Below are 13,492 nucleotides of genomic sequence, written 5' to 3'. Positions count from 1 at the left end.
CATCTACCAAATCCTATTCTTTAAGCTAATCAAAATCAATGTTTTGGCCTACATTATTTTACGTTTATACCCATGACCAATGAGGGTTACATCATTACTGAAATAACATGCTTTAACAACTTTCATTGAGATAAACTGTGTTTAACTGTTGACAGCCCTGTTGATTTAGCAGTTCAGCATTCACATATTCTTTCCGTTCAGTTTAGAATTGCAACGCCTTTAGGGATTTAGTCAATCATATCGTGAATCGATATTCATTTTATCAATTAACTAGCAGTATCGCCCGGCGTTGCTCGGGTTTGTAAGGGAAATAACTATACAGCATTTTTAGAGAGTTATAGCCAAAAAATAGCAAAAGAATGCATTAAAAATGGAAAAAATATGATGGTAATTTTTTTTTTAAATCGTTGACTCATCGTAGACATTTTTAGAGAGTTACTTCCCTTAAAAAAAATATGCATGAAAATGGAAAAAAATGATGGTAAATTATTTTTAAAATCGTAGACTCATCGTAGACGCACGCTAATACCCAGAAGGGCTCGATATGAATCACGACTATAAGATACCCGGTTTTGGTTAAACTGCACCGCAAAATGTGGGAGTAGTTAGGAATCTAAATCGAAGGGGACAGACACTCACACAACTACAGTTTTATATATAAAGATATATGTCGTGCCACTAAGTTACGGGCATAAAACGAAATGAAATTCTTGAAAATGCTTTATTCTACACCAATGGATACATAAACACAAATGCGGAGCCACCATTCATGCATACATACATACATACATACATACATACATACATACATACATACAAGCATTTTGTCAACCCTAGATTAAAATAGAAGAAATTTGCCCAAGCTGCCGGGCTGTCTAATCGGACCAATAAGAAAATTGGTTTAGAATTACACTTCTTCACACTGTAATACTTCACTAGACATGCTTGCATATATTAAATTAACAATTTACCATTTATATTTGCTAACAACCCGAGAGATGAATAAGTAAATGTTGCCGAAGTATCGCGTGATAACTTTAAACTAAATAACTTCTTAAGCACATGTTGCGTTTACTAGCAAGAACAATAATGGTTATATGACTTAGTAACAATTAACCTTGATTTAATTTAATTTGATAGGATTCTTTATGACACGACCTGGAAGCAATGGTATAGCTGTCTATAAATAAAGAATTTATTGTAAAGTTGTTATACACTGAAGACCACTAAACAGATTCGCTATTGAGCAAACACAAATTCTTTTTACAACGCAATGATAGGTTAACGGTTGTTAATTCTAACTTAATCATTTTTATCGTTAAAACTGTCTTAAAGATACTTCCTGTATGTGAATTGAGTGCATTCTGAGATCATAGTCTGAGAATTTAGGCAAGGACGATACATTTCTTGGGGCCTACAGTTGCTCTTTGTTTTTCAGCAGTTTTCATTGGACCAGAAAAATGTAGCATACCAGAATCCTACAAGACCATCTTAAATTATTGTACTTGGTTATATGTCAGTCTTCTAACTATAATTGTTAGATAGGCACATGCATGGTTATGTAGTTAAGAATCTCGCTTTGCAACCACAAGGATTCTGGTTCAATCTCACTGCGCGGCACGTTGGACAAATGTCCCTGGAGTCAACTGATTTGTGAGTGGACTTGTTAGACAGAAACTGAGTGAAAGCCTGTCATACGTGTGTGCGTGCGTGTGTGTGTGTGTGTGTGTGTGTGTGTGTTGTGTGTGTGTGTGTGTGGATGTGTGTGTGTGGATGTATGTGTGTATTCGTGTGTGTATATGCATCTGTGTCTGCGTTTCTTTCCTCCATCCCACTACTTGACAATCGGTACCGGTTTGTTTACATCACCATAAGCTAGCGGTCGGCAAAAGAGTGAGGTAAAATAAGTACTAGACTGAAAAATAAGTACCCGGGTCAATTTGTTCGACTAAAAACTCTTCAAGTCAGTGCTTCACCATGTCCGCAGCCTACTGACTGGAATAAATAAGAGGCAAAAGAAAGATACATAAGAATTTCTTAAAATCGGTTTATTGTCTCCCAAAATTTGGTTACATATCACTCAAAAATATTAAAAATTGTTCCAATCTTCATTGAATAAAGAACATTTAAAGATCACTCTAAATGTAAGTAACATGTATACCATAAAGTGACAATGCCAGTTAATTAAGCAACAATATATGGCTGTGTGTAACATCATCATATCATTCTTTTCTACTCTAGGCACAAGGCCCGTAATTTTGGGGGATGGGACCAGTCGATTAGATTGACCCCAGTACGCAACTGGTACTTAAATTATCGACCAGACAGCAAATAAAGACTCGGATAGTGCTTAGAAAATATCTTTCATTTTTAACCTCGTATATAGTACGCACTGGGGATTTTGAACTTTAAATTTTGGGGGAAAAATACGGATTATACTCGAGGATTTACGGTACTTTATTTTATCGTCCCCGCAAAATGGAAAGCAAAGTTTATTTCAGTAGGATATCTGAACTCAACGTAAATATCTGTAAAGAACGTCACTAAGCATCTTTGTATGATACGCTAACAGTTCTTCCAGTTTGCCGCCCTATTTTTATTTCTGAATAAATCTCTTTTGATAAGTAAAGTTCCGTTGTACTTCTGCAACCAGGTCAATGAAACAGTTCCTCTGCATCTTTTAGAAATCAGTGGTGATTTTTTTATAAGCACCGGTTTTATTTTTCATTCTCTTATTTATTTTTACCCTTCTGTTTTTTTTTCTTTCGTTCATTTTATTTTTTCATATATTCAACTTTAATGTATAAAGCAATCCGTTTGCATATTGGTCAGTATTGCGTTTGTATGTGAATAAAACTTTAAAATTTTTTGAAACTGTCTTATTCATTCATTTATTTACTATAATATCGTATGTATGTATAGTATGGTATCTTGGGCAAAATTCATTTACTAAAGCATTGAGTCGACCCGTACCCCGTGAGTGAAAGTGGGTTAACGGAAAGCTGGTAGAAGCACAATCAGATAAGAATTACATTAAGTGTACATGCTTCAGCCCGAGAAATATATTAAAGCAGGGTTACCCAACCATTTTTTATCTATGGACTCCTTCAATTGTTATTTTATTCTGGTGGATCCTCATAGCCATTCGATGTTTAAAAACTAGTTTTATAGAAACTTCTTTCAAAATTCCTATTTTGTTTCTCACACATCAACTTGCATAGGTTGGACTATGTAAAATGTAAGAGAAAGAAACCTAACTGTTTCTTGCAATGCACACCAATACAGACATCTAAAGCAAAACTTTTCCTGTGGTTCTTAAGATACTACTGTGAATTCCTAATTAACTGTTTTGTTGCGTTGACCCACAAAAATCTTATGTGGACCTTCAGGGGCCATATGGACCCCAGATGGGAGTTACTGGGTAAAAGGTACATGTGTCAGTCACTTAAACATATGTTCATTCACGAGCAGTTAATGTCGTGGAACGACAGAGATCCACTACAAACAAAATTATTCCCCTTGACTTATCGTATTTTCACGTTTAATTCTGCCCACCCTACTTTCTCCTGATTTTGCCCTTTCTGTGTCATTCTCTCTCAGTTTCTCTCCCTTTCCAGCTACTCTTAACTCTTTCTCTTTCAACCTCACTCTCCCTCTTAGGTGGTGAGCTGGCAGAAACGTTAGCACGCCGGGCGAAATGCTTAGCAGTATTTCGTCTGCCGCTACGTTCTGAGTTCAAATTCTGCCGAGGTCGACTTTGCCTTTCATCCTTTCGGGGCCGATAAATTAAGTACCAGTTACGCACTGGCGTCGATATAATCGACTTAATCCGTTTGTCTGTCTTTGTTTGTTCTCTTTGTGTTTAGCCCCTTGTGGGTAATAAAGAAATAGGTATTTCGTCTGCCACTTCGTTCTAAGTTCAAATTCCGCCTAGATCGACTTTGTCTTTCATCCTTTCAGGGTCGATAAATTAAAAACCAGTTGCATACCAGCGTCGATCTAATTGACTGGCCCCTCTCACAAAATTTCGGGACCTGTGCCTAGAGTAGAAAAGAACTTCACTTTCCCTCAATTTTTTCGTTCATGTTTTTCTCCTCATCTTCCTCTACATGGCCACTTCCCAATATCCGAAACTGTTAAAAGAATAAAAGCATATACTTTTGAGATGAGGTATTGATACGAGTTATTGCATCAATAGTTTCAGGGTTGAGTTTTCCAAACAATTAAACTAGATTTTCGTTGTTTCTAGTCTTTTATACTCTTACAATCAATCCATATATTTCCGATTATTCTTTTTTTCAAAGACTTAGTCAGAGGAGGAATAGTTTCTGTCTGATCTAGTGGGCGAAAAGAAGGAAATTATCCTCACATACCGGATAACAAGCCATAATTTTAATACTTAAGTGGACTCCTCGCTCCGTGAAAGGCCCACAAAGACCAGAGAGCAGTATCAAAAAGGGCGCGGGGGGGGGTTACCAAAAACACAATGTAAAAGCTAGAATGGTGAGAGATGAAGCTTATGATTAGAGGAGCAGAAATTATTCTAGAAAAGGATCTACGTTATATGCGTTCATGAGGGTAATGACCACGGTGATGACAAAGGCGACGATGATGACAACGATGATGACGATGATGATGATGATGATGATGATGATGATGATGACAATGACGATGTCGGCAATGGCAATGATGATAAGGAGGAGGGGAGAGGGGGACGATGACGAGGAGAAGGAGGAGAAAAAGAAGAAGAAGAAGAAGAAGAAGAAGAAGGAGGAGGAGGAGGAGGAGTAGAAGAAGAAGAAGAAGAAGAAGAAGAAGCAGAAGAAGAAGAAGAAGAAGAAGAAGAATAGGGAGTGGGAGGAGGAAAAGTGGCGGATGATTTTGACGATTAAAATAGCTGCCGTTTTACCATTAAGGGCAGCCGTTGGCGGTGGTGACTGCCGATGACGACGACGATGACGTCGGCGTTGACGATAGGAAATATTTCAAGTGACAGTATCACAAATATTTTGATATATCCGCTATCTTTCCGGATATTTCCAATTATATATAGTGTTAACAATGTTTTGTTTACTACACCTATCGCCGCTCACTGCCTTGCTCGTTTCGTCAAAAGCTGAATCTACTACCATGAGAAATATCGTTATTCTGGCAACGCTTCTTGTAAGTAATTCAATTCATTGTAACATTTATATTATCAATTAAGTATGTTGTTTCTTCTTGTCTTTGCATTTTCTTTTGATAAATGATATCATAGTCATTGTTGTTGTTTAACTATCAATCAATCTTGATTGAGCTGGCTTATGATTAATGGGGTTCGTGCCGTGAGCATCTCGTCTTTTGTACATCTAGCCACTAGCGTAACTAGCCTGTGTACCTATTTATTTACTACCCACAAGGGGCTAAACACAGAGGGGACAAACAAGGACAGACAAACGGAGTAAGTCGATTACATCGACCCCCAGTGCGTAACTGGTACTTAATTTATCGACCCCGAAAGGATGAAAGGCAAAGTCGACCTCGGAGGAATTTGAACTCAGAACGTAACGACAGACAAAAAACGGCTACGCATTTTGCCCGGCGTGCTAACGTTTCTGCCAGCTCACCGCCTTGAGCGTAACTAGCGTGTGTACTGCCCGAGGCGGCTTTTCAGTTTGCCTCCCACCCTAAAAATACATATTGCCTACAGCATACCCAAAAGGGTGCCGACCCTATAAAAGTGCCTGCCGGGGCGAACTCTCTCCCCTGCCCCCCTTTGTTATATGCTGTTGTTTTCTTATTATAGTCCTTATTACTGCCACAACACGTTTTCATTGAGTTTGAATTTATAATTTTAATTTTGAATCTGTAACGTCAGATCAAAACAACCAAAAATGGAACTAATTTCAATACTCGATGTAGTTGGGTGTCTTATTATTTTGAGTTGGAAAGATTGCTGGGTTGGTTCTGCATTTCATCCATCTAGCTGTAAATAAAGTAAGCACAACAAATGATCAGACTTGTATCCAGTGACTATGTCCTTCTTTTCATTAATGATACTTTTCTTGAGCATTGCCAATACAAGTCCTTATTTGATATGTAGAGAAGAGCTGTGCAGATCCAATAAGCTCATCGAAAGATTGCTAGGCTGACTTTTTATTTCAACCATCTACCTATAGATAAAGTATGCACCAGTAATAAAAAGACATATATTCGATGTCTATACCCTGGTTACCATTAATAAATTCTTGAGTATCGCCAATAAAAACCATCATTCGATATGTAAAGAAAGAGCGTTATACATCCTATAGGATTCATCAACGTAGTTTCGAATCAGACAACAGTGTTAAGGTATGTCTACAGCTAAATCTGAATCTATAACTTTACAGCCATTTGCGAAACCTCTTTCTTTTGAACAACCAATCATAGGAAACACCTGTTTTACTCTTTTACTCTTTTACTTGTTTCAGTCATTTGACTGCGGCCATGCTGGAGCACCGCCTTTAGTCGAGCAAATCGACCCCGGGACTTATTCTTTGTAAGCCCAGTACTTATTCTATCGGATCTCTTTTGCCGAACCGCTAAGTTACGGGGACGTAAACACACCAGCATCGGTTGTCAAGCAATGCTAGGGGGACAAAGACAGACACACAAACATATACATACATATATATATATACATATATACGACAGGCTTCTTTCAGTTTCCGTCTACCAAATCCACTCACAAGGCATTGGTCGGCCCGAGGCTATAGCAGAAGACACTTGCCCAAGGTGCCACGCAGTGGGACTGAACCCGGAACCATGTGGTTGGTAAGCAAGCTACTTACCACACAGCCACTCCTGCGCCTGTTTAAATCCTTAATTTCTGCAGCGGTACGCATATGAACGCCACTTTTTATAAATGTTCTCCCTATTTTGATGGAAAACATTTATAGAACCTCATAGAATTGTCGTATTATGTTAAAGATTTTTATTGTGTCTTTAATTTTATTCTACAGCTGAGGTTATTGAAAGCGCAATACTTGAGTATATATCGTGATAAGTAGAAGAGTATTATAGAGAGTATAGATTTTGCTAAGCCTGTAGAAGCTCTGAATCAACATAAGAATTAGCTCATTCAATCTATGTACCAATATCAATTTTCTAAACATTACTTTTCATAGAGACATAATATTTGGCCGACTTGATATGATGATGTTGGTAGTCTCTCGTTGTTTGTGCTGTACGTTAGTTCAGTACCTTCATCAATCTGGCATTACTTATCCAGGTGCATGGTATACTACACACGTCAAGTGTTGAAGTGATCGTAGAGCAACGTAAGTGTTTTGTTCAAGAACACAACGCACTACATGGTCCAGGAACTGAAACCACGATTTGTCGATCAGGAGTGCAACACCCTAACCACTAAGTCATACCACGCAGTAATAATTAATATAATCTTCTTTAAGAGAATATTTTAATGTTTTGATTACTGCGCTAATTACATTCACAAATCCTCTCCACCTCGTATCCCAAAGCTTTATCGATAGCCTTGTAGTGAATTATGAATATTTTGACATAAAAGATAAACTCGCGTTGAGCTGAGTTCGTAATCTTGAAATAAGTATCGGCTGTTGCTGCTTCACTTCTTTGTGAAGCTAACAGCATTTGTAAAGACATGTAGATAATATAAAATTTCTCATTTATATCAATTTCCCATATCAATTTATATCAATTTCACGAATTGCCCTCATCTCACACATTTTGAAAATCTGTATTCTTCCTGATAGTTAATTTTCTCTATTATTAAATAAATATATACTCATTAACGTCAATATCAATATATTTAGTACTAATTTCAGAAGTTATTGAAAGCTTTGCTTTAACTAACCTGTTTATTCACTTAACTGAAGACGTTCGTTATAAAGAGAAACCAGACATAGAAAACGGTTCATAGTTGTTAGTTTAATTGTTGTCGAAGGATCTGAATAAGTTTCAATTAACTCGTAATTTGATTAAATAATTTCAGGAAATGAAATATTTAAATAATGAAATATAGTTATTTAGGGGAATGTTGCAAAGAACATCAAAGGAAAATACTTATTGAGTTACAAAGTTATTGACATTATACGACAGTTTATGTTCAGATGTATGAGAGTAATAGGAAATGTTTCACATATCTTTCTCGGTGAATGTTTGACGTAAATATTTCTGATAAACAACAATTTTCTGCAATTATTTTTGAGAAAGAAATATACACTGTTGTCGTTTAGTCTTTAGTCAGACTCGATCAAGCAGATTTATTATCTAAAGCGTTCCAATGGCTATCGATTCGTCCCTTTAAAGATATTTAGGGCAACAATATTTTAATGTGCATTTTCTTGAGTTGCGATTTACGAGAGACTTAGCTGCTGTTTCTAGCATATCAAACGATCAAGTACAGGATATTTTGTTGTATAGATTATAAAAGGTTTCTGTAAATGTCTCTCAGACAATAGCATTTGCTTTCAATAGTTCAATGTCCATAGGAAGTTTTACGTATATTTACTACAAGATATGTTCTTGTTTTAACATGTCGAACATGTCGTAGGATTGTAATACAAATTCACCGAAGAAAATGATTTAACTATTTATAAATGCATTTAAAGATATAACAGCTTTATTATTTTCCAACTGATTCACCCTAACAGAAGTACACATAGAAAGCAGAAACTGAAGGAGGTTAAAAAAATAGGTTTTAATGATGGTTACTAGCAAAATAAAAGCAAAATGTATATCAATACTGAAACATCATATCTATTGATACCATCTCTCTTTTAATGTACATTAACTATTGTTTAATAAAAACAAAAAAGGCGCTGTATAAAAACATTGGTAGAGAGTCGGGTTGAATTCTTTGTGCTATTTAGTTACAACCATTTATGATTTAAGTTCATATCCCGCCGTTTCGACTTTGTCTTCGATCTTTCCGAAGACGATGATATATGCAAATAGTGGTGCATTACAAACTTAGTTCATCTAAGATAATGCACAAGGACTCAGTAGGAAGATAGTTCTATGATTTTGTATCGATGTGATTTTGACAAGCAAGAATAATGAGACTAAAACGTACCACATAAACAAAACATGGAATATTACTACTACTACCACTACTACTACTACTACTACTACTACTATTCCTAAAATATCTTAACTGTTTTGGTGATCCTTCATTTTCTCAGCTGCTTTTAAGCTAAAGAAAGTTACTAGTTTTTCTTTACGATTTATAATTACTAAAAAGCGAACCTCGGTCATGCTTGCATCCACTCATATCCCACACATTACTTGCAACACACATATATGGAAGACTCTGCTTTTTATCTGCTAGAAGTAGCAGCTAAATCTACCTCGAATTACACACTGTGATCAAATGCAAAGTCGACCTCGACGGGACTTTAACTCAGAATGTAAAGGAGCTGTAGCTAAACACCACCAGGTATTTTGTCTATGTTCTGACTATTCAGCCAATCTATGGTCATTTTGATTGACCAGTTAGTGATTTAATATACATCCCATTAAAACCTATGCAGGCTTAGATGTGTAGGCATGTTGCTGTGGTTGATGTTATTTAGCTCCCAAGTCAATCTTAGTTTGGCAATCATATGATCAAAAGTATTCCAGCCATGGCCATATCATATGGATGACTGTGCCACCTAAGCTGTACCTTCTTTTCTCAAGATAATAGAGTATGATTTGGCTGCTACATCTAGCAGGTCAAAGGTGGAGTTTGCCATATATGTGTATGGCATGCAAGTGTATAGCTAAGGTGGACGAGGACACTGCCGAAGTTTACTTTGTAATAATTAAATCTAAGGTTTAGATCCCACAGCATTATTATTATTATTAGTAGTAGTAGTAGTAGTAGTAGTAGTAGTAGTGTAGTAGTAGTAGTAGTAGTAGTAGTAGTATAAATTTACTTTAAATTATGCGATAGAAAAGGGGAATTTCCTGCCCGATCCTATTGAATATGAAGCTGCTGTAGCTTCCCCGAATATTCTGTTTATTTCCGATAGAGGCGAATATGAATAGGAGCGGATATCTGTGGGCTTAAAGATGATGTGACGAGGGGAATATAGGGATTGACGAAAGAGAGTGCGTTACTTACTATCAATTTGCTGAGAAAAACACACACACATACATACACGTGCAATTATTATCCATATGTGTAGGCGCATAAATATATCATATATATATGTATATTGAGCGAAAACACCTAAAAGCTCCACGAGGCTCCGGCAGGGGGGGGTGATCCCTGCTGTACTCTTTCACCACTCTTTCTCCCACTCTTTCTTCTGTTGGCCTGCTCGCTTAGCCAGCGGGGTGGCGTCATTCGAAGGCTAAAACAATGCGAACGCATTGTGACCAGCGATGTGTAACTACATCTGATGGACTGGTCAGTCACGTGGTCACGTATATATATATATGGGAACTGATGACTTCTCGTCACCCTAGAATATACCAACGACGAACTTTTCAAAGTAACATGTCATTTGGAACGGCTCCTTAGGCATTGAATACTCGCAGGGTTCGTATTCTCTGTGTACACAACCGAAATATCCTACCTGATATTTCGACTCTCAATAACCATAGACCTATTTCACAGAGATTACCCAACCCTACTGGTGCATACCTTTTCAAGTAGCTGATTCTATCTTAATCCTCATCTTATTTATATATCTGTATGTGTGTATTAGAGAGTGTTTGTGTTATAAATATATATATATATATATATTATATATATATATATATATATATATATATATATTATATATATATATATATATATATTGTATAGAGGGCATTATTACACATAAATGCCTCACACTAGGAGGGACAAAGTCATTACTACCAAAATTATACTAATCATACCCAATGCAGTTTTTCAAAGCAAGACATTTAAAAAAATGAATTTAGTTCTGTATCACCGTGATTTCACATTCAACTTTCGTCTAATGATCGTCAGCAGAACGGATTCTGAACACATCATAAATAAACTACCAACCTTACGTAGCGAAGACAAACAGACAACTGCTCACTCCGGCCAAGCACATGGAATGTTTATAAATCATATATCCGGTAAATGGCGGGCTTTTTACGAACTGCATGTCGGGTAATGAAAAGTATTTCGGAATAAGTTTAACAATTAAGGATAATCTCTTAATAAGGGATCTTAACAAGAAATTATCGGGTAGCTAGCGTGAAAACCTCATAAAAGAAAAGAATTCGAAAATAATTTTTTTCTTTTGAACAAATTAATTATATCTATATTGTATAGAGGGCATTATTACACATAAATGCCTCACACTAGGAGGGACAAAGTCATTACTACCAAAATTATACTAATCATACCCAAATGCAGTTTTTCAAAGCAAGACATTTAAAAAAATGAATTTAGTTCTGTATCACCGTGATTTCACATTCAACTTTACGTCTAATGATCGTCAGCAGAACTGATTCTGAACACATCATAAATAAACTACCAACCTTACGTAGCGAAGACAAACAGACAACTGCTCACTCCGGCCAAGCACATGGAATGTTTATAAATCATATATCCGGTAAATGGCGGGGTTTTTACGAACTGCATGTCGGGTAATGAAAAGTATTTCGGAATAAGTTTAACAATTAAGGATAATCTCTTAATAAGGGATCTTAACAAGAAATTATCGGGTAGCTAGCGTGAAAACCTCATAAAAGAAAAGAATTCGAAAATAATTTTTTTCTTTTGAACAAATTAATTATATCTATATTGTATAGAGGGCATTATTACACATAAATGCCTCACACTAGGAGGGACAAAGTCATTACTACCAAAATTATACTAATCATACCCAAATGCAGTTTTTCAAAGCAAGACATTTAAAAAAATGAATTAGTTCTGTATCACCGTGATTTCACATTCAACTTTACGTCTAATGATCGTCAGCAGAACTGATTCTGAACACATCATAAATAAACTACCAACCTTACGTAGCGAAGACAAACAGACAACTGCTCACTCCGGCCAAGCACATGGAATGTTTATAAATCATATATCCGGTAAATGGCGGGCTTTTTACGAACTGCATGTCGGGTAATGAAAAGTATTTCGAATAAGTTTAACAATTAAGGATAATCTCTTAATAAGGGATCTTAACAAGAAATTATCGGGTAGCTAGCGTGAAAACCTCATAAAAGAAAAGAATTCGAAAATAATTTTTTTCTTTTGAACAAATTAATTATATCTATATTGTATAGAGGGCATTATTACACATAAATGCCTCACACTAGGAGGGACAAAGTCATTACTACCAAAATTATACTAATCATACCCAAATGCAGTTTTTCAAAGCAAGACATTTAAAAAAATGAATTTAGTTCTGTATCACCGTGATTTCACATTCAACTTTACGTCTAATGATCGTCAGCAGAACTGATTCTGAACACATCATAAATAAACTACCAACCTTACGTAGCGAAGACAAACAGACAACTGCTCACTCCGGCCAGCACATGGAATGTTTATAAATCATATATAAATCATATATCCGGTAAATGATGTGTTCAGAATCAGTTCTGCTGACGATCATTAGACGTAAAGTTGAATGTGAAATCACGGTGATACAGAACTAAATTCATTTTTTTAAATGTCTTGCTTTGAAAAACTGCATTTGGGTATGATTAGTATAATTTTGGTAGTAATGACTTTGTCCCTCCTAGTGTGAGGCATTTATGTGTAATAATGCCCTCTATACAATATAGATATAATTAATTTGTTCAAAAGAAAAAAATTATTTTCGAATTCTTTTCTTTTATGAGGTTTTCACGCTAGCTACCCGATAATTTCTTGTTAAGATCCCTTATTAAGAGATTATCCTTAATTGTTAAACTTATATATATATATATATATATTATATATATATATATATATATATATATATTACACGCGCGCATATATATAATTTGAACCCTTTAGACTTTAGCTTCTGGAACGAACTGGTCAGAAAAGTTTGTGAGAATCCCCACAAAAACCTGCAAGCTCTCAAATACTTCATCCGTAGGACGTTGGAGGAAGACATTAAGAAAGCTTGTGGGGCAGTCAGGAAGAGAGTTAAGGAAGTCATTGTGAAAATAGAAGCAACTTTTGATGTCTAACAGGTAGAATTTCTGCCAGAATTGTTTCTAGCACTTTGAAATAAAACTTTAAGCCTCTATTCGAACTCTATTCCAATCCTTTTTGAGCTCTCAATCCTGAGCTATGGTCAATTATTTATGTCATTTTCGTCCATGATCAACTTCATCACGATCCTTCTGGTAAGCTTGGAGAGTATTCAATAATTTTTCTTGCTCAAAGTAGAGTCCAATAGTGTTGGATAAAGTATCTAATAATTGCATTAAGTTATCTTTAAGTGTTCCTGAGGTACAAAGGTTCGAAGCTGAATCTAAAATTTAGACAATTTTGCTGATACTCCCTGCATATGTGTGTATCTTTGTATCTGTGCTTGTCCCCACC

General features: G+C 36.0%; 1 protein-coding gene across 1 annotated transcript in view; it reads left to right on the top strand.

Annotated features, from left to right (window-relative positions):
- Positions 1–5,007: 5,007 nt before the first annotated feature.
- The window catches only part of LOC115210770 (matrilin-3), a 25,257-nt gene continuing 16,772 nt past the window's right edge, over positions 5,008–13,492 (top strand). Inside the window, exon 1 of the mRNA XM_029779489.2 lies at positions 5,008–5,163. Within this exon, the coding sequence (XP_029635349.2) occupies positions 5,062–5,163 (102 nt within the window). The 5' untranslated portion in view covers positions 5,008–5,061. The remainder of the gene's footprint in view (positions 5,164–13,492) is intronic.

The sequence above is a fragment of the Octopus sinensis genome, linkage group LG4, assembly GCF_006345805.1.
Source record: "Octopus sinensis linkage group LG4, ASM634580v1, whole genome shotgun sequence".
Lineage (NCBI taxonomy): Eukaryota > Metazoa > Mollusca > Cephalopoda > Octopoda > Octopodidae > Octopus > Octopus sinensis.
The sequence above is the reverse complement of the archived record's forward strand: the minus strand, read 5'-3'. Positions and strand labels throughout refer to the sequence as shown.